This window comes from Mytilus galloprovincialis, chromosome 5 (genome assembly GCF_965363235.1).
Source record: "Mytilus galloprovincialis chromosome 5, xbMytGall1.hap1.1, whole genome shotgun sequence".
NCBI classification, from domain to species: domain Eukaryota; kingdom Metazoa; phylum Mollusca; class Bivalvia; order Mytilida; family Mytilidae; genus Mytilus; species Mytilus galloprovincialis.
The window spans coordinates 74311765-74336588 of record NC_134842.1 but is presented as its reverse complement, the minus strand read 5'-3'; the positions used below and the strand labels follow the sequence as shown (position 1 = coordinate 74336588).

The following is a 24824-nucleotide window of genomic DNA, read 5'->3' as shown; positions in this document are numbered from 1 at the left end:
CCAAATATAATTAAGACCTAGGGTCTTTTGATTTGATGTCCTTGGTTGATGACCTTGAAATTGAGCTCAAGGTCATATGTTAAATTGACGTTCTAGATTTTGATCTTTGCTTTTACCTCATATGTATACATGATAAAGCCATGATACTTTTAGCATTAGGTTTCAAGCCATTTACCCTTGGAAAAGCCATCCGAAAGTGACCTGGTGTAAACCGGAAGTAGCTATTTTTTGTACTTAATATTTAAGTATGTAGAACCAGCAGGATTTCCCCTGGGTCAATTATTTTTTTCGCCACCTCTTCGCCAAAACAATATATTATTTCGCCACTTAATTATTTTTTTCGCCAAGTAACACAAATTAATATTTCTTTTAAAATTTTCCTTTTTTCCAGCCCCCCCCCCCCTAAATAAGAAGTGGTTTTTACAAGAAAACGAAGCATCTTATCACTTGAAATGGATCCCTCGTGTAAGGTGTAGTCATAACATTGAAGGGTAACTCTCATTTCACCCCCCTTTTGAATAGACCACTTCATAACGACAGTTTTCTTTTCTAGACCATCGTAAATAAGTAAAACTATATGCTCGAAAAAGTTATCAAAAGTTATCTTGAAACACGTGTGTCACTGAAACGACTTTGAAGTACAAAATCAAATCAATGATCTGTATGAAAGTTACATGACGAAGTTTTAAATCAGAGACCTTACTTGCTTTTGAACATTTTTCGTCATAACAACAATTTTCTTTTCTGGACTATCATAAAAAGAAGGAGGAAGCGTAAAAAGTTTGCTTCAAACACGTGCGTCGCATAGTGGTTAATAAATCCCTTTTTGTGACATGTGACAGAAGCCATTTAACCATATCATTTTGTCATATCATACAATCAACACCTTTATTAATTAGTCCTTTGATGTCGATAGCTATGAATGCAATCAGCTGATTATTGATTTTCTGTCAAAATCTTAACGAGTTCAAGGTGAATTCCGAGTATTGTCTGATCGGTAAAGTCAGAGAAACCCGAAAAAAGTAAATAAACAAGATGGCTGAAAATAAATCGTTATACATATTTCTTTCGCCAAATTCTTTCGCCAATGACGAATTTTAATCGCCACAATTATTATTTTTTCGCAAATTGCGAAAATGGCGACCGCCAGCGGAAACCCTGAGAACCAGATATTTTTGGAATCAGTGTTAAGTAAACATTCAAAAATACCGGAAGTAACATTTTTCAAACCGGAAATAACAAATTATATCCCTTATTTAAAAAATATTGTATAGAAACCATATTTTTTGGAATCAGCGTACAATAAGCTATCATTTGACGCTGCAAATGACATTTTAAACCGAATTTTACTATTTTCATATTTAAATACATGTTTTTTGGGGTGGAAAGACCTTGAATTGTTCTGTGAACAATTGTTTTTTAATTCTAATTAGAGTTTAATAGCAAAAATGATTAGGAAGACAAAATCTACCAGTAAGTTAACATGGTCCTTATTGTCAAAAGACTTAAAAGAGTTATTGCTTTAAATGACAATATTTACATTTTTTAACTCACCTGGGCCAAAGGGTCTGCATTGAATCCATATTCATGTGACCTTCAATTAAACTGAACTGACTGAATTGTTTTTGGTGGAAAGACCTTCAATTGTTCTCTGAACAATTGGTTTTTATTTATCATTATTATTAAAAAAAAAATCTTCTTATGGCACTTTTTTCTGAAGGTACTTTTTGGTTTCGCAAGATGTCGCTTAGATTTTTTGCATATGATATCGAACAGTTATTGCAAGTTCGAAACTGACCCTGTTTAACCGAACACTTCTTAATGTAAGAGTTATCTCCCTAAACACCGTTTTTCTAGTGTACAAATCTCCTTTGCAACCGTTAAAGATTACGACAAGATTATTTCACCAATTTGCTCGTTATATACTTAGGATCTTAAAAATTATTTTGACCGAAGCGGTCCAGAAAGTCCATATACAGTTAAATCCCCTTCTGTATTTAAAATAAGTAGAATGTAACTGTAACTGGTAAACCATAAGTGATAGAGACCTAGGGTCTTTTGATTTGAGGTCCTTTAGTCCAAAAAAAAAAAGAAATAGGATCAAGGTCAAAGGTCAAGGTCATTTCTAAATTTGGATTTTGGCTTATTTTCACCACTTTTCAAACATGATACAAGATATCGACAACATATTTGTATTTAATTGATAGTTATGACATGTCATAACACATACATATGTGTTAAAAGGGTACGCTTTCATCAAATAAGGGTTTTCTCCCCTCTTTTATTTAAAAATATGCATATAATGATATAACTCATGAACCAAATATAATTAAGACCTAGGGTCTTTTGATTTGATGTCCTTGGTTGATGAACTTGAAATTGAGCTCAAGGTCATATGTTAAATTGACGTTCTAGATTTTGATCTTTGCTTTTACCTCATATGTATACATGATAAAGCTATGATACTTTTAGCATTAGGTTTCAAGCCATTTACCCTTGGAAAAGCCATCCGAAAGTGACCTGGTGTAAACCGGAAGTAGCTATTTTTTGTACTTAATATTTAAGTATGTAGAACCAGATATTTTTGGAATCAGTGTTAAGTAAACATTCAAAAAATACCGGAAGTAACATTTTTCAAACTGGAAGTAACAAATTATATCCCTTATTTAAAAAATATTGTATAGAAACCATATTTTTTGGAATCAGCGTACAATAAGCTATCATTTGACGCTGCAAATGACATTTTAAACCGAATTTTACTATTTTCATATCTAAATACATGTTTTTTGGGGTGGAAAGACCTTGAATTGTTCTGTGAACAATTGTTTTTTTAATTCTAATTAGAGTTTAATAGCAAAAATGATTAGGAAGACAAAATCTACCAGTAAGTTAACATGGTCCTTATTGTCAAATGACTTAAAAGAGTAATTGCTTTTAATGACAATATTTACATTTTTTAGCTCACCTGGCCCAAAGGGTCTGCATTGAATCCATATTCATGTGACCTTCAATTAAACTCTAGAGATGTGTTACGAATGTACCAGGCGTATTAAGCTATCAAAACGAAAAAAAAATAGGAAAAAATAGAAAGTTAAGCAAGGGAAGATCATATTCAGTTAGGGGTACAACTTGTACAAGTCAACTTTATTTATTATAATGTTTGAATAATATCCCCTGAATTTTTCTCAAAATTTCACTTGTATAAGTGAATAATTTTTACAATCCCACAACAATTCTCAAGTTTTGAGATGTACAAATATGCCTTTAATGATTTTTTACCAGGTTAGCTCATAATTTTTTGATATAGTTCAATGTTTCATCTCATTAATTCAAAAAAAAGAAACTGATTATGCAAAGATTTTAAGTATTTGTGCAAGGCCTTTAAAAATTGCGCCTTGGGGGCTTGTAAATCAACAGTGTTCTGCAGATAATGGACAAATTGTCCATGAAATTACACTTAAATGATAAATAAAGACATCTGCCTAGGGCAGAAAATTGAAAATTCTATTAGAGCAAAGAAATCTTAAGAATTGAAAAAAAGAAGATAGGATGACTTTTTCACTTATATAAGTAAAACAATCTGAATTTCTAAGGGACACAACTAAGCCAATTTTTGTTTACCTATAGAAGTAAATAAAATTCACTTGTATTAGTATCCTACAAATATACTTATGTATTAATATGTCTTCTTCAAGTAAAAAAAAAATACTTGTAAAACTAGTACCCCTGTTTGATATTGTTGACTGTTTCTTTCCACAAACAATCGTTCTTTATAAACAGCTCGAAACGAATGATGATGAATAACACAATAATATGATATCAAACATAACTAGAAAATAAAATGCGGTTGCTGAGAAGCTATCTATATCTATTTATATCTATATAAATGAGAATATGTGGTATGAGTGCCAATGAGACTACTCTCCATCCAAGTCACAATGTTTAAAAAGTAAACAATTATTGGTCAAAATACGGCTTTCTTCACGGAGCCTTGGCTCACACCAAAGAGTAAGCTATAAAGGACCCCAAATGACTAGTGCAAAACCATGCAAACTGGAAAAACCAATGGTCTAATCTATATAAAATACGAGAAACGAGAAACTCTTGTGAACAAAACTAACAAACACCAATTACCGAACAACAGGATCCTGACTTAGCACAGGTGCATACAAATGCAGTGGGTTTCAACGTTTTAAACAGTTTTTAACAGGCGCCGACCTTCATGTTAATATTATTTTATATACAGAATTTTGGTTGTATTATCTGATTAGGAGGTCATCTTGGTGGTTTATCATATGGCATCTTACACATGAAATGCTGATACATTAACATATTATCCAGTCCATGCATTGTTTATACATGTATTAGGCTTTTTGTAATGTAGATGTATACGTTTTAGTATGCTATAAATCAAATATTAGAGTTTGCGTCCAATACGTGAACATCAATTTGACGGCTATTTCACCTTAAAGGAGTTGTAGCATTAAATGATGATTGCTTACTAATTTTCTTGTCCATCATATACTTTTTATACGCCCATTTACGGAACGTATTATGGTATACCGTTGCCTGTCTGTCTGTCTGTCCGGATGTCGTCAACATGTCGGACATTAACTCAAAAACGCTTCAACCGATTTGCATAAAACCTTAGGAAATTGTTTATATCTATTGATGTGAGCTCCATTTCGTTTTTTATAAAAAAAAATAGATTTTACGTTTTTTAGTTATCATGGTCATGGTGTTTTATTCATTAAAAAAGGTTTGATTGTCCAGTTTTCGGACAATAACTCAAAAATGCTTTCCCCAATTTGCAAGAAACTTTGGTCAATTGTTTATATCTATTGACATGAGCTCCCTTTTGATTTTTATAAATTTTATATTTTCTGTTTCCAAGTTTATGGAGTTTTAGTCATTAAAACATGGTGGTTTTCCAGTTTTCTGACAATAACTCAAAAATGCTTTCAGCAGTTCTCATGAAAATTTGGAGAATTGTTTATATCTTTTGATCATTGTTGATGTAAGCTCCATTTCATTTTTTTGAATTTTAGATTTTACACTTCCGAGTTATGGGATTTTATTCATAAAAAAGGTTTGATTTTCTAGTTTTCGGACAAAACGTATAAAGTGCCTTGAGCAGTTTTCATTACACATGTTAAAATTTGGTTAAAATTTGGTGGTTTATATCAATTAAGATAACTTCCCTGTAATTTTTTTATAAATTTCTGATATGACACTGAGGAGTTATTAAATTTAATTTGTAAAAATGCGACGGGCGTATCGTGCGCTCATGGTGCAGCTGTTTATTGAAAGATCTTCTCCTCTTAAATTACTGAACTAATTTCAGCAAAACTTGGGCTCAGTGATCTTAGGTTCTATTGTATACAGGCTGTGTTGTTTTTACAGTCAGTACATGCAATTCTAGTTTCAGATTGGGACCTTTTTTTTACATAGGAGCTAAACTATGGTAACGGAATGCATGATGTAAGCTATAAAGGGCCCTCAAATGACTAGTGTAAAACCATGCAAAATGGAAAACCAACGGTCTAATCTATATAAAATAAGAGAAACGAGAACCTATAATGAACCACACCAACAAACGCCAACCACAGGCTCCTGATTTAGGAAATGTAGGACAGGTGCATACAAATACAGCGGGTTTTAACGTTTTAACAGGCGGCACACTTCATGTTAATATTAGGTTATATGACAGTTGGTTGTATTAGCTGATTAGGAGGTCATCTAGATGGTTAATTATATAGCGTCTAGATTATTTTACACATGAAATGCTGATACATAATCATATAATCCAGTCTATGCATTGTTAATTGTTTATATTAGGCTTTTTGTAATTTGGATGTATGTTATAAATCAAATATCAGAATTTGAGTAAAATCGGTAAACATCAATTTGACAGTTATTTCCCCTTTAAGGAGTTGGAGCATTAAATGATGATTGTTTACTAATTTTCTTGTCCATCATATACTTTTTACACCCGTTGCCGGGACGTATTATGATATACTGTTGTTCGTCCGTCTGTCCGTCCGTTCGTCGTCAACATGTCGGACATTAACTCAAAAACGCTTCAACCAATTTGCATAAAATTTTGGTGAATTGTTTATATCGATTTATGTGAGCTCTCTTTCGTTTTATATAGAATTTAGATTTTACGTTTCTGTGTTATGGGGTTTTATTCATTAAAAAGGGGGGATTTTTTTACAGTTTTCGGACGATAACTCAAAAATGCTTTCACCAATTTGCAATTGTTTATATCTATTGACATGCTTTTTATAAATTTTAGATTTTATGTTTTCGAGTTATTAAATAGTATTCATTAAACAAAGGGTGATTTTCCTGTTTTCGGACAATAACTCAAAAATGCTCTCAGCAGTTCTCATGAAAATTTGGAGAATTGTTTATTGATGTAAGCTTCCTTTCAATTTTTATAAATTTTAGATTTTACACTTCCGAGTTATGGGATTTTATTCATTAATTTTTGATTTTCTAGTTTTCGGACAAAACCTATAAAGTGCCTTGAGCAGTTTTCATTACACATGTTAAAATTTGGTTAAAATTTGGTGGTTTATATCAATTAAGATAACTTCCCTGTAGTTTTTTTATAAATTTCTGATATGACACTGAGGAGTTATTAAATTTAATTTGTAAAAATGCGACGGGCGTATCGTGCGCTCATGGTGCAGCTGTTTATTGAAAGATCTTCTCTTACATTACTGAACCAATTTCAGCAAAACTTGGGCTCAGTGATCTTAGGTTCTATTGTATACAGGTTGTGTTGTTTTTACAGTCAGTACATGCAATTCTAGTTTCAGATTGGGACCTTTTTTTTACATAGGAGCTAAACTATGGTAACGGAATGCATGATGTAAGCTATACAGGGCCCTCAAATGACTAGTGTAAAACCATGCAAAATGGAAAACCAACGGTCTAATCTATATAAAATAAGAGAAACGAGAACCTATAATGAACCACACCAACAAACACCAACCACAGGCTCCTGATTTAGGAAATGTAGGACAGGTGCATACAAATACAGCGGGTTTTAACGTTTTAACAGGCGCCACACTTCATGTTAATATTAGGTTATATGACAGTTGGTTGTATTAGCTGATTAGGAGGTCATCTAGATGGTTAATTATATAGCGTCTAGATTAAATTACACATGAAATGCTGATACATAATCATATAATCCAGTCTATGCATTGTTAATTGTTTATATTAGGCTTTTTGTAATTTGGATGTATGTTATAAATCAAATATCAGAATTTGAGTAAAATCGGTAAACATCAATTTGACAGTTATTTCCCCTTTAAGGAGTTGGAGCATTAAATGATAATTGTTTACTAATTTTCTTGTCCATCATATACTTTTACACCCGTTGCCGGGACGTATTATGGTATACTGTTGTTCGTCCGTCTGTCCGTCCGTTCGTCGTCAACATGTCGGACATTAACTCAAAAACGCTTCAACCAATTTGCATAAAATTTTGGTGAATTGTTTATATCGATTTATGTGAGCTCTCTTTCGTTTTATATAGAATTTAGATTTTACGTTTCTGTGTTATGGGGTTTTATTCATTAAAAAGGGGGGATTTTTTTACAGTTTTCGGACGATAACTCAAAAATGCTTTCACCAATTTGCAATTGTTTATATCTATTGACATGCTTTTTATAAATTTTAGATTTTATGTTTTCGAGTTATTAAATAGTATTCATTAAACAAAGGGTGATTTTCCTGTTTTCGGACAATAACTCAAAAATGCTCTCAGCAGTTCTCATGAAAATTTGGAGAATTGTTTATTGATGTAAGCTTCCTTTCAATTTTTATAAATTTTAGATTTTACACTTCCGAGTTATGGGATTTTATTCATAAATTTTTGATTTTCTAGTTTTCGGACAAAACCTATGAAGTGCCTTGAGCAGTTTTCATTACACATGTTAAAATTTGGTTAAAATTTGGTGGTTTATATCAATTAAGATAACTTCCCTGTAGTTTTTTTTTTATTAATTTCTGATATGACACTGAGGAGTTATTAAATTTAATTTGTAAAAATGCGACGGGCGTATCGTGCGCTCATGGTGCAGCTGTTTATTGAAAGATCTTCTCTTACATTACTGAACCAATTTCAACAAAACTTGGGCTCAGTGATTTTAGGTTATAATGTATAAAGATTGTGTTTAACAGTCAGTACATGTATGCAGTTCTAGTTTCGGTTTGGGACTTTTCGTAAAAAAATAGGAGCTTAACTATGGTAACGGAATGCATGATGTCACAAATCTCAACTCCGATAGAATGAAATTACAGAATTGAACAAAAACAAGATTAAAAGATATATGCTATGGACATATAATTAATCCTAGAAATGATATTATCCAGATAAATAGAATAACTTAAAGAAAAGACGGTGTCATTATCTACACTGTCCAATTGTTTGGATTTTGTAGGCTTCGCCTTTAATACATGAGTAGGTAAATATAACCGACAGGTTCATTGGATCTTCCAGGTCAACTAAGCTATTAAATTATTAATAGCTCTAGTGCTCTAATTATATCTTATCGACCTTGTGTACTTGCATTCAAAGAGGTAATAATAATCTCAAGAGTACAAAATATTATACTTGAAATAAAGAATGTAATCATGTGTATCATGTATAAATATCGCAAATCTATCCTATAAATGTAGATCCAGATCTCCATTCAGCTGCCCTCTGTCCTCAATATACACACTGAAACAGGTTGTATCTCTAATTTCAAAGTTGCCCTTGACAAATGCTTTACATATAGTTATAATTGACATTTCTTCATGTTTCTAGACTATTTCAAGTTCATTATCCATTACAGATTGTTACTAATAATATAATGTTTATGTCTATTTCACAGCTAAAGGTACTTTTTATAAATCTCTGAAAAATACCGATATACATGTTAATACATTTAGTTCAGTACCATATGAAATTATCGCAATTATACTCAACTTTCAGAATCGTCAGCATATTGCCGTCAATTTTTGTGCATTTTAACTATGATACTTTAGTCCCATGCATTGCGGGGAACATTGAAATACTGGGCATACGTCCGTTCGTGTGTCCGTCCATGCGTGTGTTCTTCGATGCGGTCTTGTTAGGTACAATTTTTGCTAGATTTTTATAAAACTTATACTTATAACTAAGGTTAATATCTCTGAAAAGTTCTATAATGATGGACGATCAACCCCTAGGAAATATTGAATTTATGGAAAATGGCCTAGTTATTGCTCTCACGGTTATAATTCTTGCCAGCTTTATATAAAACTTATACTATGGGTTAATATTAGCAATATCTCGGACAAGTTCTATTATGATGGACGATCGACTTTTTTTAAAAGAATTATGCCCCTTGGAAATACTATTTTTTTGGTAAATGACCTCATAAGCGCTCTCTCATAGGTACAATTCTTGCCAGCTTCTTAGCTTAACTAAGTAAGCTTTTCTCATCGATTGGAGTTCCTCGTCCGTCGTCGTCCTCCATTAACTTTTACAAAAGTGTTCTCCTCTGAAACCACTGAGCCACATTTAACCGAATGTGGCCACATTAATACTCTTTAGGGTATCTTGTTTACAAAAATATATCCGATGACCCCGCCTGCTAACCAACATGGCCAACATGGTTAAAAATAGGACATAAGGGGTTGAATGCAAGTGTTGTCTCTTATTTGGAAAACCATTATAAAGAGAGAAAATCTGACAAGAACAAACATGTTTAGAGTGTTGAGCTCTACAAATTGTCCGTACATGTCAAAACTGTCAGATGACTTATGGGAGTTATTGCCCTTAAATGAAAAATTTTACCATTTGTTTTCATTGTTGCCTACTATTTTGAAAACTATATATAATAGATACAGAGAAACTTCAAAATGATCAGCAAGACACGTTCTACTAATAGGTCAACATCGTCGAAATCGTCAATCGACTCTTTAATTAAGACACAATCCTAGCTTGCAGTTAAAAATTCTGATAGGTCATTTTTTTCCATGAAAGCCAATCCACCTAATATGAAAAGAAAATCTACATCGGATAGGTCTTAATATATAGATCTGATAGATAGTTTTTCATGTTGGTTTTTTTTCTGATACGCATGTAAAAAAATCTCCCCATCAATCCCCACCTGTCAAAATTAACTGGAATTCAAATGGCCCAATTATAATAGACAGATAGAAACTTAGGCAAAAATGATCAGCAAAACATCATTTACAATGAAGACAATATGGAGGCAATGGTCAGACGACTCCTAATTGGAGTTATTGTCCTTCAAAGACGATTTTCACCTTTTTTTGTTTTTGCCATATATAATAGAAAATTTTAATAGATAACGATACACTTCAAATAAAAAAAAATAATAAGCAAGTCAAATCTACTAACAAGTCAAATGTTGCCGATATAGTTTAGTAGACTGTCACTCTTTATCTATAGGTATCTGGAGTGATTGCCCTTAAATGAGAATTTTTTTTTATCAATTTTTGTGTTTGAGCAAAAACTAAAGAAGATAGAGAGAAATTAAATAGGCTGAATTATCAGCAATACAAGATCAACAAAACAGATTTTTGTCATGAATTATCTTCTTGTCTATACAATGTTTTAAAGTGTCCTTTGTTGAATATGCACATAGACCAAGGTGAGCGACACAGCATAAGAGTCTCTAGCTATAGTTATAAAAGTTATAGTATAGGTTAATATCAGCAATATGTTGGACAAGTTCTATAATGGTAGCTGATCTACTTTTTCTCTTTTATAGTTATGCCCCTTGTAAATATTACATTTATGGAAAATGGCCTCGCTAGTGCGCTCACACGTACACTTCTTGCCAGATTTTTATAAAACTTCTACTATAGGTTAATATCGGCAATATTTCGGAAAAGTACTATAATGGTTGACGATCGACTTTTTTAAAAGAGTTATGCACCTTGGAAATATAAAATATGTGCCAAGCGGGGCACATTTGAACTCTGTTTTTTTGTTAATCTTATTATCAAATTTCTGCCTATTATTTGGAAAATTATCATGACTATAATAGATAGGTAGAAATTTCAAACAGCAAAAACAATTACCTATATAAGATCTCCCAGAAAAAAAACAATAAAATTTAAACCACCAGGTGACTCCTTACTGGATTTATTGCCCTTCAAATTTTATTTTTGATTTGTTTGTAAATGTATGCCTTTTATCTTGAAAACTATTACAGATAATCAGATAAGTAGAATAGTAGAATTTGTAAACAACAAAAATTATCAACAATTAATACAAGGCCTATACAAAAGAATTATATGTCTGAAAACATTGGTTGATTCCTTATTAGGATTATTGCCCTTAAATGAAGATTGTTAACATATTCACCAGTTGTTGTCCATAATCTTGATAAAAAGAAAAGTAGATACTGTGAACAGCAAAAATGATCAGATATGCAAGGTAAAACAAAATTCATACATGACCATAGCTATTAGATAATTGCTTATAGTAGTTTTGATAACTAGATAAATACCTCAGTTTCATGGTTCATTGATCAATGTTTTCCTGGTTTAGTTTGTTTATTAGATACTATGTGCGATAGGTCAACTATATTTAAAGCATATTTGGTGTATGGAAGGCTTGCAAGGTGTACATGTATTTCCAGTTTGGTTTATCTGACCTTGACCTCCTTTTCTTGGATCTTATTAGGTTTATCATGTTTATGTGATAGTTGTAGTTAAGCTTTACATTTAGGACTATCAACATAAAATCAATGGTTAGTAAAGAAGGCGAGACATTTCAGCGTCTGTACTCTTGTATTTAAGATTTCTGAAAAGTCCGTTTGAAATCAAGGACAAATAATTATATTGAATTTGAAAGGACAAGTTATGTTTTTATACCTCCGCTTTAAAACAATTGGGGTATACTGTTTTACCTCTGTCTGTTCATCCATCTGTCTGTCCATCCATCCGTCCTATGAATATTTTTCGTCGCATCTTTCTCAGGAACTACATTACAAGGATTTCTGAAATTTGGTTTCAGGGTTTATATGAGTCAGCTATACTGTGTAATGCGTTTTCAGATTCATTACTCAACAACTTCCTGTTTACCTTATACTTTTAGTGGGGCGGGGGTATCATTAGTGAGCAGTAGCTCACAGATGCACTTATGTTTTCCCCCCAAGAAGATAAGACCTGTGACCCCCTTATTTTATTTGATATTTCGTAGGTATTTTGAAAAGCAATCGCCTCATTGAATTTTAAAAAAATCTATTGTTTGATGTTTCCTCACTAGAAATAATTAAGTTGCCCCAATATTACACAAGTTTATAAAATATCTGTGATTTCGTAAATTTCATCGATTTTAACGAAAAAATATGGTCCCTAACTTCCAGTTTTTATACTAAATTTTGAAAGTTCATTGACAAAAAAGTCTTACATGTACACAAGATTAAGAAAAATCTATTGGCCAATATTTGAACATCCCATCTGCCTTATTTGCTAATAGTAATTTATTAATTCTTTTATCACTTTCGTCAGTTGTGTTCAATTTGTTAAATCTTCGATTTTGTAAAATTATTGATAAACAAATGACTTGAGATATAAATATTGTTTTTCTTTACGTTTATGACAAAATTAGTTGAACAATGTTATAGTAATATTTAGACTATGCAATATCTAGGTAGTTTGTCTTGTTTCACATCTTTCAGGAATGAAGAAACTCAAAGACAGACATAAGAAAAAAGGTAACCATATAATATAGTTCACTGAACTTCACGCAAGACTGAAACACCATTAGTGTGGTTATCTACAGCTATTTTAGTCCCCTACTGACGGTGTCAAAGGGGACTTTAGATTGCACTCTTTTCTACTGTTTGTCAGTTTGTCACTACGTCCGTCTGTCCATCCGGCCGTCAAATCAATTTTCCACCGCCTCAACAATGTATTAGTTTGTGATTCTAGGTCTATTTTATGGTGAACTACTAGTGTTAGTTCAATGATATTTGGAATGCAATTGTATTATCATTGGCATATCTCATGGTTTGGGTAATAATCATGCTCTGTCCCTTCATGACTGGCCCCCCTCAGTCATGGTCTATTGACTTAGAAACTTTTGCTTAGTTTACATGTATTAGTTTGTTATTAGACCAGTTTAGCATGTTTAAGGGGAACCACAAGTGGAAGGTATATGATATTTGGTATGCAGTTGTATAACGATTGGCATATCTCATTACCAGAGATTATTTGGCCCCACCCCCTCAGTCATGGTCTATTGACTTAGAAACTTTTACTTATAAAAAAGAAGATGTGGTGTAATTGTCAATGAGACAACTCTTCACAAGAGACCAAATGACACAGAGATTAACAACTATATGTCATCGTACAGCCTTCAACAATGAGCAAAGCCCACACCGCATAGTCAGCTATAGAAGGCCCCGAAGTGGCAAATGTAACAAAATTCAAACGAGAAAACTAACATCCTAATTTAATTGAAGATTATTTGATAAATTGACATGCTTTTATAAATACTTTGAAATGTACTTGGATAAGAAGAATTTGTAAAAACGATTGTAAATGACGAAATATATTTTTGTCATATGTTGATAACGATAAATTATTTAGTTGTAGTAATAACTATGTAAAGCAACTACAGCAAAGTGTTAAGAATAAATTTTGGAGAGATGTACTGGGTGCTTGTCAAATGGTTATTGAAAAAGAAATTAATTTGCACGACTGGGAATATTTTCTTTCCTGTCCAATTTGGATGAATAACCTATTCCAAATTGATGACAAACCAGTTTTTTTCAAAGACTGGCATAGTAAGGGTATTTTACATGTACATGATATTAATGGGGAGAATGGTACCTTTCTAAATTTTTATCAATTTCAGGAGTGTGTTCAGATGGATATAGACATCATGAAATATAATAGCATAATTCCTATGCTAACTAAGACTTCCAAAAAATTAATAGGGGAGATTATAAAGTAGTATCTCCTTTCATACCATCAGTTATAAAGACCATTCTCAAAAGTAAAAAGGGATCTAAAGATATGTATTTGGTGCTAAAAAAATACATCACTGTTACTACATGAGTAAAAAGATGAGAAGCAATTTTAGTTTTAGAAAATCAAAACAAGAAAAAAAAATTTCAACTACCATTTGCTATTACAAAAAATACTAAGCTTCAATGGCTTCAGTATAGAATTAATCATAAAATTCTGGCAACAAATACGTTTTTAAACAAAATTGGGATTGTGCAAAACACATGTTGTACTTTTTGTAAGACTGAACTTATCCCAGTCATATATAACCTTAGCCGTATTTGGCACTACTTTTTTGGAATTTTGGATCCTCAATGCTCTTCAACTTTGTACTTGTTTGGGTTTATAAATATTTTTGATTTGAGCGTCACTGGTGAGTCTTATGTAGACGAAACGCGCGTATGGCGTACTAAATTATAATCCTGGTACCTTTGATAACTACTTGAATCAATTTAACAGATACTGTGGGATTGTTATTATGTACAACAATTTATTGAGCAAACTAAAATGTGTGGTTTCTCCATAATGGTATTAGTATATCATTTACAATAAATATATTTTTTGCTAGGAAATTTATCACGAATGTACAAAGGTGACCCTCAAAACAGTATTTTCTCTGGATTAAACTATATATATATAATACACGATATTTTAAAGGAGAATTAAGTTTAACAGCATTGATTGAAAAAAAAGCATCATTGTATTTTGGAGAAGAAGATATCAATTAAAAATAAATGTTTTAACAAGTTTGATCAAGCTTGGTGCATTTACCAAGAGGCTTTACAGGATAATTTGGTAGATTAGCAACTATAAAAAAAATTAGCAGACATCAAACTTTTTTTTTCTTTTTTCTTTTTCTTAATCATCTTTTAATTCTCTATTTTTTTGTACATGTTGTATGTCCTTTTAATGAGATACAATTATAAAATCCAAACAAAATGTTATTTTCAAGTTCTATACATTTTTTAATAGGTTGTATCATATTACATTTTTATATATGAACTTACTGTTTGGTAACTGTACTGATGTATTTTATATATGTTGGATAAAAAAAAAATCCCAAAAAACAGCCTAATTTAAGTACAAAAAAAGAACGAAAAACAAATATGTAACACAAACAACAACTACTGAATAATTTACATGTATTAGTTTGTCATTAGGTTAGTTCAAAGGAAACCATTAGTGGTAGGCCAATGTTAAATTATTATTCAGTTGAATAAGCATTTGCATATCTCATTTCTAATGAGAATATTTGGCCCCGCCCCTCATACATGGTCTATTGACTTTGAAACCTTTGCTTGGTTTACATGTATTAGTTTGTGATTAACTCATCTTAAGATTAACCGCTACTGTTAAGTCAATGATATATGGTATTCAAATGTATTGGCATTTGCAAGTCTTATTTCCATGGAGATTAAAAAGCCCCACCCATCATGATTCATAGACTTGGACACTTTTACATAGTTTACAAGTAAATGTTTGTGTTTAGGTTTGTTTAAAGGGAAGGACTTATGGTAAGTTGATGGTATTTTGTATGCAGTTGTATTAGTATTGGCACATCTCATTTGTTTATCCATGTACCTTCAGTCATGGTTCATCGATGTTTGCATAACTTTAATGTTAAAGTATTGCTATGTTTATCATGTTTATTTCATCTTTTATTATCAAAATTACAAATAGGCGTTACGTTTCTCTGTGTTAACAGTTTATTTTCTTGTTGGTCATGCCTGAAGATATTGACTTGATATTTGTTCTATAGTTTACACCATGACAACTTATAGACAGTTTGGCACCGTAGGAAACATATTTAGTAGACATGATTGATAGAAAGTTTGGCAAGGCAGGAGACATTTCGGGACTAAGACAAATCAGTTCCTCATTTCATGCATGTTGCTACATCATTCTGTTCCTCATAACAAATACCATACCGGTAATTTTTTCACAAAAATATTTGTCATTTACCATAAAATTTACAACATCATATTTGATCATAAGTAGAAAAAAAAACAATACTGACAATATGGTGATCTATAGTTGTTAATGTCAACGTAGCTATGTATTCATGTCATTACAGTACAGTTATATACTAGTACTACACTATACGTTGTGTGTACTATATAATTACTACGTTCATTCATACATTCATTCATTCATTCATTTATTCATTCATTGACGGACAAATAGAAAGACTTTATTATATACTACTATGCACGAAGTTATTATGCTTTCAACTCCGCCACTTTGTCTAGCACTATATTATATTAGTATATATACGGTGAACTCGTACTAATGCGAGTTTCACACACTTACGCACGCTACATAAGGGACATCTTACTTTATTCCCTACTTTCAGGTAAGCACATTTTCTTTTATGCTTGATCATGCATGTACTTATATCCAATTCATAGTTCAATTTATAAGGAAACTTCAAGTTAACATTTGAAATAAATATTTATTATAATTATGTACTTTCAGTGTGAATAAATGGTTTTGCCACATCGTTATTTAGTCACATTATTCAACGCCCTAATTTAAAGACCAAGTGGCCATATTACCCTGTGACATTAATTTCTGTGTCATTTGGTCTCTTGCAGCGAGTTGTCTCATTAGCAATCAGACCTTATCGTCTTCTTTTTATTGATTGCATTTCAATAAACTTTTTTCAACTTAAAAAAATCAGGATACAAATCCAATGAGTGTACATGCCTATCAGATGGTTCATCATGTCTATAGTCTGACGAGACTGGCATTGGTGAAAAACTAGAATCAAAGTCCTGTGACATGACTAGATTCAGTTGTACTTGACTCATATTTTTTTAAAGTATTTCAAATAAATAAAAATACATCAAATCCTGTCTATTGTTTAAATTCGTTTTGTTCCTTTAATCAACTAAAAATGTAAAAAGGTAATTTTTAATAGAATTTTTTTGGACAAGTAACAATTTTATTCGGACAATTTTGGTATGTAATTGTCCTACAGGACAAGTTGAAAAAAAAAGTTATTGTAGAGGCCTGCAAGGATACAATAACTTTATACTTTTCACTTTGTCTGTTCATCTATAAAAATGGACAGACGGTGTAAGTTTTCTAGTTTGTAGTTGTTTTATTTATACTGCCTGTATTTTGACTAAAAGGTAGAATCTAAATTATTTGCATGTTACAGTTCATTTATCATGTTTATGGTCATTTAAGAAATCTGCGACAACGACTTGAAAACACGCAAAAATAAGTGCTTTGGAATAATAAACTAGGCACTTATTAATTTTATGAAGAAAACTATAAACAAACATAGTATATGCAGTGTGAACATATAGAATTTCTGATAAAAATTACTACTTCACATGAAAAATGTCACAACAATGATAATAAATAATAACATACTTGTCAGGATAGAGTATTTTTCTCAAGGGGTAATACCACCATTGATATTCTCCTATTAGTCTTTGTTTAACTGGCATTTAACAGTATGTGCCTTTTATTTAAGTAAAGCAATTTTACCATTTAACCTTAAATTAGCTCATCAGTGAAAATTTCAAACCCCATTTCCTAGCCTAAAAGAAAAACAACCATCATCTTAAGTTTTAAAAATTATTTATTAGAACACTGAATAAAAAAAAATATGGTGCTTCAAAACACCCGAGATACATGAACATGATGAAACTTGATGTCACATACTTCATTTTTGTGGTATTACATCTTGAAATTTGAACTTAAAATAGATAGTTAATTTATTGAATTTCATTTTTTACAGAGCAGTTCGAAAAACGCTTGGAACAGTGGAAAAAGGATGATCAACAGTTTGTAAGCACTGAAGCAGAGAAACATGTAATGCAAAAAGTTTTGACACAAAGTTCAGTTACCCTGGTTGGAAATTCTGGCACTGGAAAAAGTTTTCTTTCTAAACACATTGCCCTAATAATGAAGAAACATGGCTATACTGTAATTCCATGTAGTAAACCAGAAGATATTGTAAAATGGTTTAAACATGGGAGGAAAACTTTGTTTGTATTTGATGATGTCTGTGGCCGATATACTCTTAATCAACAAATTTACACTGACTGGAAACAAAGACTTGATCACATAATATCTCTTCTCGAAGACAAATGCTGTAAAATCATCTCTACATGTAGATTGGAGGTTTACAAAGATGAAGTATTTAGCAATCTCTCTATTTTCAAAATGTGTAACATGGATTTAAGTTCAATAGAATTCAAACTTAGTGCTTCTGAAAAATTTGCTTTAGCTGAAGTTTACTTTAAGGAAAATACTGATGAAGTAAAGGAACTGTCAGAAAAGTATGACTTTTTCCCACTGTTATGTAGCTTATATCATAAACAGAACCTCCAGAAGAATGTAAGCGTTACCTCTTTTTTTAGCAATCCTTTTGATGTTTTTAAAGATCAACTTGTACAAATGTATAGAGAAAGTGATGCTGGTAAGATGCAGTATTGTAGCTTAGTCCTTTGTGTGATGTTTAACAACACACTAACAGAAGAAAACTTGTCAACAAAAAATAAGAAGATAGGAGCAATCATTGAAGATTTACTAGAAGAATGTGAATTGAATAAAGGAGCATCCATCAAACGTTTAAAGAAATCCCTTGAAACTCTTGAAGGTACATATGTGGTCAAGGAGAATAGTACATACAAAATAATCCATGATAAGTTGTTTGATTTCCTTGCCAAATACTTTGGGGAGAAGATGATACAGATTTTCATTGATCATGCAAATACTAATTTCATAAGAGAAAGATTTCTTTGGAAGATAACAGATAACATGGGCACAGAAATAGAGTTTGTAATAAGAATACCTGATAATTATATAAATAGATATATAGATAGGTTACTGACAGACTGGGAGAATGGTTACGTAGACAGTGTATGTGATAACAGAAACATGAATTCTACAACATTTACTAAAAACTTGGTAACTCATTTAAACCAACTTGATCTAACAAAGCAGGAAGAACTTGTTTGTACTAAAAATATTCACAGTGCAGATATAGCACTTGCAGGAAGTTGTTATATGGGTACTATTGACCTTGTCAAATGGTTGATAAGTAGGAATAGTGACATAAATTATTGTAGAGAGGATGGTTGTTTCCCTTTATTATGTGCAAGTCAGGAAGGACATGTTGATGTTGTTAAAGAACTGTTACAGCATTCAGCTGATGCCAATAAGTGTAACAAGAATGATGCATCACCTCTGTATATAGCAAGTGAGGAAGGACATGTTGATGTTGTTAAAGAACTGTTACAGCATTCAGCTGATGCCAATAAGTGTAACAATAATGGTACATCACCTCTGTATATAGCAAGTCAGAATGGACATGTTGATGTTGTTAAAGAACTGTTACAACATTCAGCTGATGTCAATAAGTGTGACCATGAGGATACATCACCTCTGTATATAGCAAGTCAGAATGGACATGTTTATGTTGTTAAAGAATTGTTACAACATTCAGCTGATGTTAATAAGTGTACCAATGAGGATGTATCACCTCTGTCTATAGCAAGTCAGAATGGACATGTTAATGTTGTTAAAGAACTGTTACAACATTCAGCTGATGTCAATAAATGTAACAATAATGGTGTATCACCTCTGTATATAGCAAGTGAGAAAGGACATGTTAATGTTGTTAAAGATCTAATACAACATTCAGCTGATGTCAATAAGTGTAGAAATGATGGCACCCCACCATTACAGATTGCTTGTTACTACAACATGATAGAGGTTGTACGTGAACTTCTTCAGTGTGATGATGTTGATATTGATCTCTGTGATGATGATGGATGTTCCTCACTTTATATAGCAAGTCAGGAAGGACATGTTGATGTTGTTAAAGATCTGTTACAGCATTCAGCTGATGTTAATAAGTGTGACATTAATGGTAAGAATTCTCTTAATGTAGCACAGGAGCAAGGACATATAAAAATAGAATCATTGTTAAAAGGAAAAGGAATAAATCAACATTGATGTCAAACTGATCAATGCTAGTGGAGGATATTTTCTTATTGTTTGTATTTGGACAAATTCATACATTATAATTCATTTATTCAAAACCTCATATAGCTGACATTAGTTTATAGTTTGAAGTATCGGCACTAGTCAATTCTTCTATTAACATTTAGCTGTGTTTTTGTAGATCTTTATTGTTAGGTTGATGTCTGTATAAACAAATCTCTTTTTAAGCATATATGCATATCTTGTTTTTCTGAACAATTGGTAAAATTTTACTGAAAATACTGTTAAATCAGATAAGGTAACTAACTATTGGCTTGTTTTTCAATTAACATGATTAAAAAAATACAGCAAATTATTTGGAAGTGAAAGCATTTAAAGATATACCAGCAGTATGCAAGATAGTTGTACACCCTCTACAAACAGTGATGGATGGATATGTCAAAAACAATTATATACTAGATAAATCACAAAGGTTATATTGGAAAAAAATGAAGACGAAAAACATTGTATATCATGTATATATATGTGAATGTCCTCATTATAATCTGTTGAAAAAATAGTTCTATCATTGTCTATAATATCATTTGTAAAATTGTCAAAATGTTTAACTCAAATGCCAATTTTAATTTGTCTTTTTGTTCAAGAAAACCTAAAGGTATTAAAAATTATTGGAATGTGCCTGATAAAATTGAGAAACGAAATGGGGAATGTGTCAAAGCGACAACAACCCGACCGATGATGTATATATATTAATGAATGTCTTGAAATCAGAAAACTCTCTTTTTAGTACAGATATGTTTTATATGTAACCCATTAGTAATATTTGCCTCTTAATATTATATATTCATGATATTATCTGTTTTATTACTGCATGTTTGCACACATGGTTATGGCTCTGGATTGGCTGTGACTTAAGATCTTAACATTTAAATAGTTGATTATATCCATATTTGTATTTGATTGTCAACAATAAGTTTGTCAATTATGAAAAATTATCTATTAAACTACATTAATCTTTTTTAGCTATTTAATTGGAATAAAGATATCTTATCTTATCTTGATATCTTATACATAAAAAGTAGATGGTTTACAATCTGTTTAAAATTGTTACATCTGCGTTTAACTTTATATCTCGATGAATATAAGTACTAGGGTAAATAGTGATGAAAGTGGCGTTCAACACCAATCAAATCAAATCATATCTCCATGATTATAAGTACTAGGATCAATAGTGCTGAAAGCGTCGTTAAACACCAATCAATCAAATCAAATCATATCTCCGTGACTATAAGTACTAGTATTTATAGTGCTGACAGTGGCCTTAAACACAAATCAAATCATATCTCCATGATTATAAGTACTAGGATCAATAGTGCTGACAGTGGTGTTAAACACCAATCAAATCAAATCATATCTCCATGGTTATAAGTACTAAGATCAATAGTGCTGAAAGCGGCGTTAAACACCAATCAGATCAAATCATATCTCCATGATTATAAGTACTAAGATCAATAGTGCTGAAAGCGGCGTTAAACACCAATCAAATCAAATCATATCTCCGTGACTATAAGTACTAGTATTAATAGTACTGACAGTGGCGTTAAACACCAATCAAATCAAATCATATATCCATGATTATAAGTACTAAGATCAATAGTGCTGAAAGCGACGTTAAACACCAATCAAATCAAATCATATCTCCATGACTATAAGTACTAGGATCAATAGTGCTGAAAGTGGTGTTAAACACTAATCAATCAAATCAAATCATATCTCCGTGACTATAAGTACTAGTATTAATAGTGCTGAAAGTGGCGTTAAACACCAATCAATCAAATCAAAGCATATCTCCATGACTATAAGAACTAGGATCAATAGTGCTGAAAGTGGCGTTAAACACCAATCAATCAAATCAAATCATATCTCCATGACTATAAGTACTAGGATCAATAGTGCTTAAAGTGGCGTTAAACACCAATCAATCAAATCAAATCATATCTCCATGACTATAAGTACTAAGATCAATAGTGCTGAAAGTGGCGTTAAACACCAATCAATCAAATCATATCTCCATGACTATAAGTACTAGAATCAATCATGCTGAAAATGGCGTTAAACACCAATCAATCAAATCAAATCTTCATGACTATAAGTACTAGGATCAATAGTGCTGAAAGTGGCGTTAAACACCAATCAATCAAATCGAATCATATCTCGGTGATTATAAATACTAAGATCAATAGTGCTGAAAATGGCATTTTAAACACCAATCAATCAAATCATATCTCCATGACTATAAGTACTAAGATCAATAGTGCTGACAGTGGCGTTAAACACCAATCAATCAAATCAAATCATATCTCCATGATTATTAGTACTAAGATCAATAGTGCTGAAAGTGGCGTTTAACACCAATCAATCAAATCATATCATATCTCCATGATTATAAGTACTAGGATCAATAGTGCTGACAGTGGCGTTAAACACCAATCAAATCAAATCATATCTCCATGATTATAAGTACTAGGATCAATAGTGCTGAAAGTGGCGTTAAACACCAATCAAATCAAATCATATCTCCATGATTATAAGTACTAGGATCAATAGTGCTGAAATTGGCGTTTAACACCAATCAATCAAATCATATCATATCTCCATGATTATAAGTACTAGGATCAATAGTGCTGACAGTGGCGTTAAACACCAATCAAATCAAATCATATCTCCATGATTATAAGTACTAGGATCAATAGTGCTGAAAGTGGCGTTAAACACCAATCAAATCAAATCAAATCTCCATGACTATAAGTACTAAGATCAATAGTGCTGAAAGTGGCGTTAAACACCAATCAATCAAATCAAATCTCCATGACTATAAGTACTAGGATCAATAGTGCTGAAAGTGGCGTTAATCACAAATCAATCAAATCAAATCATATCTCCATGACTATAAGTTCTAGTATCAATAGTGCTGAAAGTGGCGTTAAACACCAATCAATCAAATCATATCTCCATGATTATAAGTACTAAGATCAATAGTGCTGAAAGCGGCGTTAAACACCAATCAAATCAAATCATATCTCCGTGACTATAAGTACTAGTATTAATAGTACTGACAGTGGCGTTAAACACCAATCAAATCAAATCATATCTCCATGATTATAAGTACTAAGATCAATAGTGCTGAAAGTGGCGTTAAACACCAATCAATCAAATCAAATCATATCTCCATGATTATAAGTACTAGGGTCAATAGTGCTGACAGTGGCGTTCAACACCAATCAATCAAATCAAATCATATCTCCATGAGTATAAGTACTAGAATCAATAGTGCTGACAGTGGCGTTAAACACCAATCAATCAAATCAAATCATATCTCCATGATTATAAGTACTAGGATCAATAGTGCTGACATTGGCGTTCAAAACCAATCAATCAAATCAAATCTCCATGACTATAAGTACTAGGATCAATAGTGCTGAAAGTGGCGTTAATCACAAATCAATCAAATCAAATCATATTTCCATGACTATAAGTTCTAGTATCAATAGTGCTGAAAGTGGCGTTAAACACCAATCAATCAAATCAAATCTCCATGACTATAAGTACTAGGATCAATAGTGCTGAAAGTGGCGTTAAAAACCAATCAATCAAATCAAATCTCCATGACTATAAGTACCAGGATCAATAGTGCTGAAAGTGGCGTTAATCACAAATCAATCAAATCAAATCATATCTCCATGACTATAAGTACTAGTATGAATAGTGCTGAAAAGGGCGTTAAACACCAATCAATCAAATCATATCTCCATGACTATAAGTACTAGGATCAATAGTGCTGAAAATGGCGTTAAACACCAATCAATCAAATCAAATCTTAATTACTATAAGTACTAGGATCAATAGTGCTGAAAGTGGCGTTAAACACCAATCAAATCAAATCATATCTCCATGACTATAAGTACTAAGATCAATAGTGCTGAAAGTGGCGTTAAACACCAATCAATCAAATCATATCAAATCTCGGTGACTATAAGTACTAAGATCAATAGTGCTGACAGTGGCGTTAAACACCAATCAAATCAAATCATATCTCCATGAATATAAGTACTAGGATCAATAGTGCTGAAAGTGGCGTTAAACACCAACCAATCAAATCATATCATATCTCGGTGACTATAAGTACTAGGATCAATAGTGCTGACAGTGGCGTTAAACACCAATCAAATCAAATCATATCTCCATGAATATAAGTACTAGGATCAATAGTGCTGAAAGTGGCGTTAAACACCAATCAACCAAATCATATCTCCATGAATATAAGTACTAAGATCAATAGTGCTGAAAGTGGCGTTAAACACCAATCAATCAAATCAAATCTCCATGACTATAAGTACTAAGATCAATAGTGCTGAAAGTGGCGTTAAACACCAATCAATCAAATCAAATCTCCATGACTATCAGTACTAAGATCAATAGTGCTGAAAATGGCGTTAAACACCAGTCAAATCAAATCATATCTCCATGATTATAAGTACTAGGATCAATAGTGCTGAAAGTGGCGTTAAACACCAATCAATCAAATCAAATCATATCTCCATGATTATAAGTACTAAGATCAATAGTGCTGAAAGTGGCGTTAAACACCAATCAATCAAATCAAATCATATCTCCATGATTATAAGTACTAGGGTCAATAGTGCTGACAGTGGCGTTCAACACCAATCAATCAAATCAAATCATATCTCCATGATTATAAGTACTAGAATCAATAGTGCTGACAGTGGCGTTAAACACCAATCAATCAAATCAAATCATATCTC

General features: G+C 31.9%; 1 protein-coding gene across 2 annotated transcripts in view; it reads left to right on the top strand.

Annotated features, from left to right (window-relative positions):
* The window catches only part of LOC143076400 (uncharacterized), a 263485-nt gene extending 242466 nt beyond the window's left edge, over positions 1–21019 (top strand). For both annotated transcript variants that reach the window (XM_076252146.1, XM_076252147.1), the window contains exon 10: positions 17789–21019. In XM_076252146.1, coding sequence (XP_076108261.1) covers positions 17789–20013 — 2225 coding nt within the window. In that variant the 3' untranslated portion in view covers positions 20014–21019. The remainder of the gene's footprint in view (positions 1–17788) is intronic.
* Positions 21020–24824: the final 3805 nt, after the last annotated feature.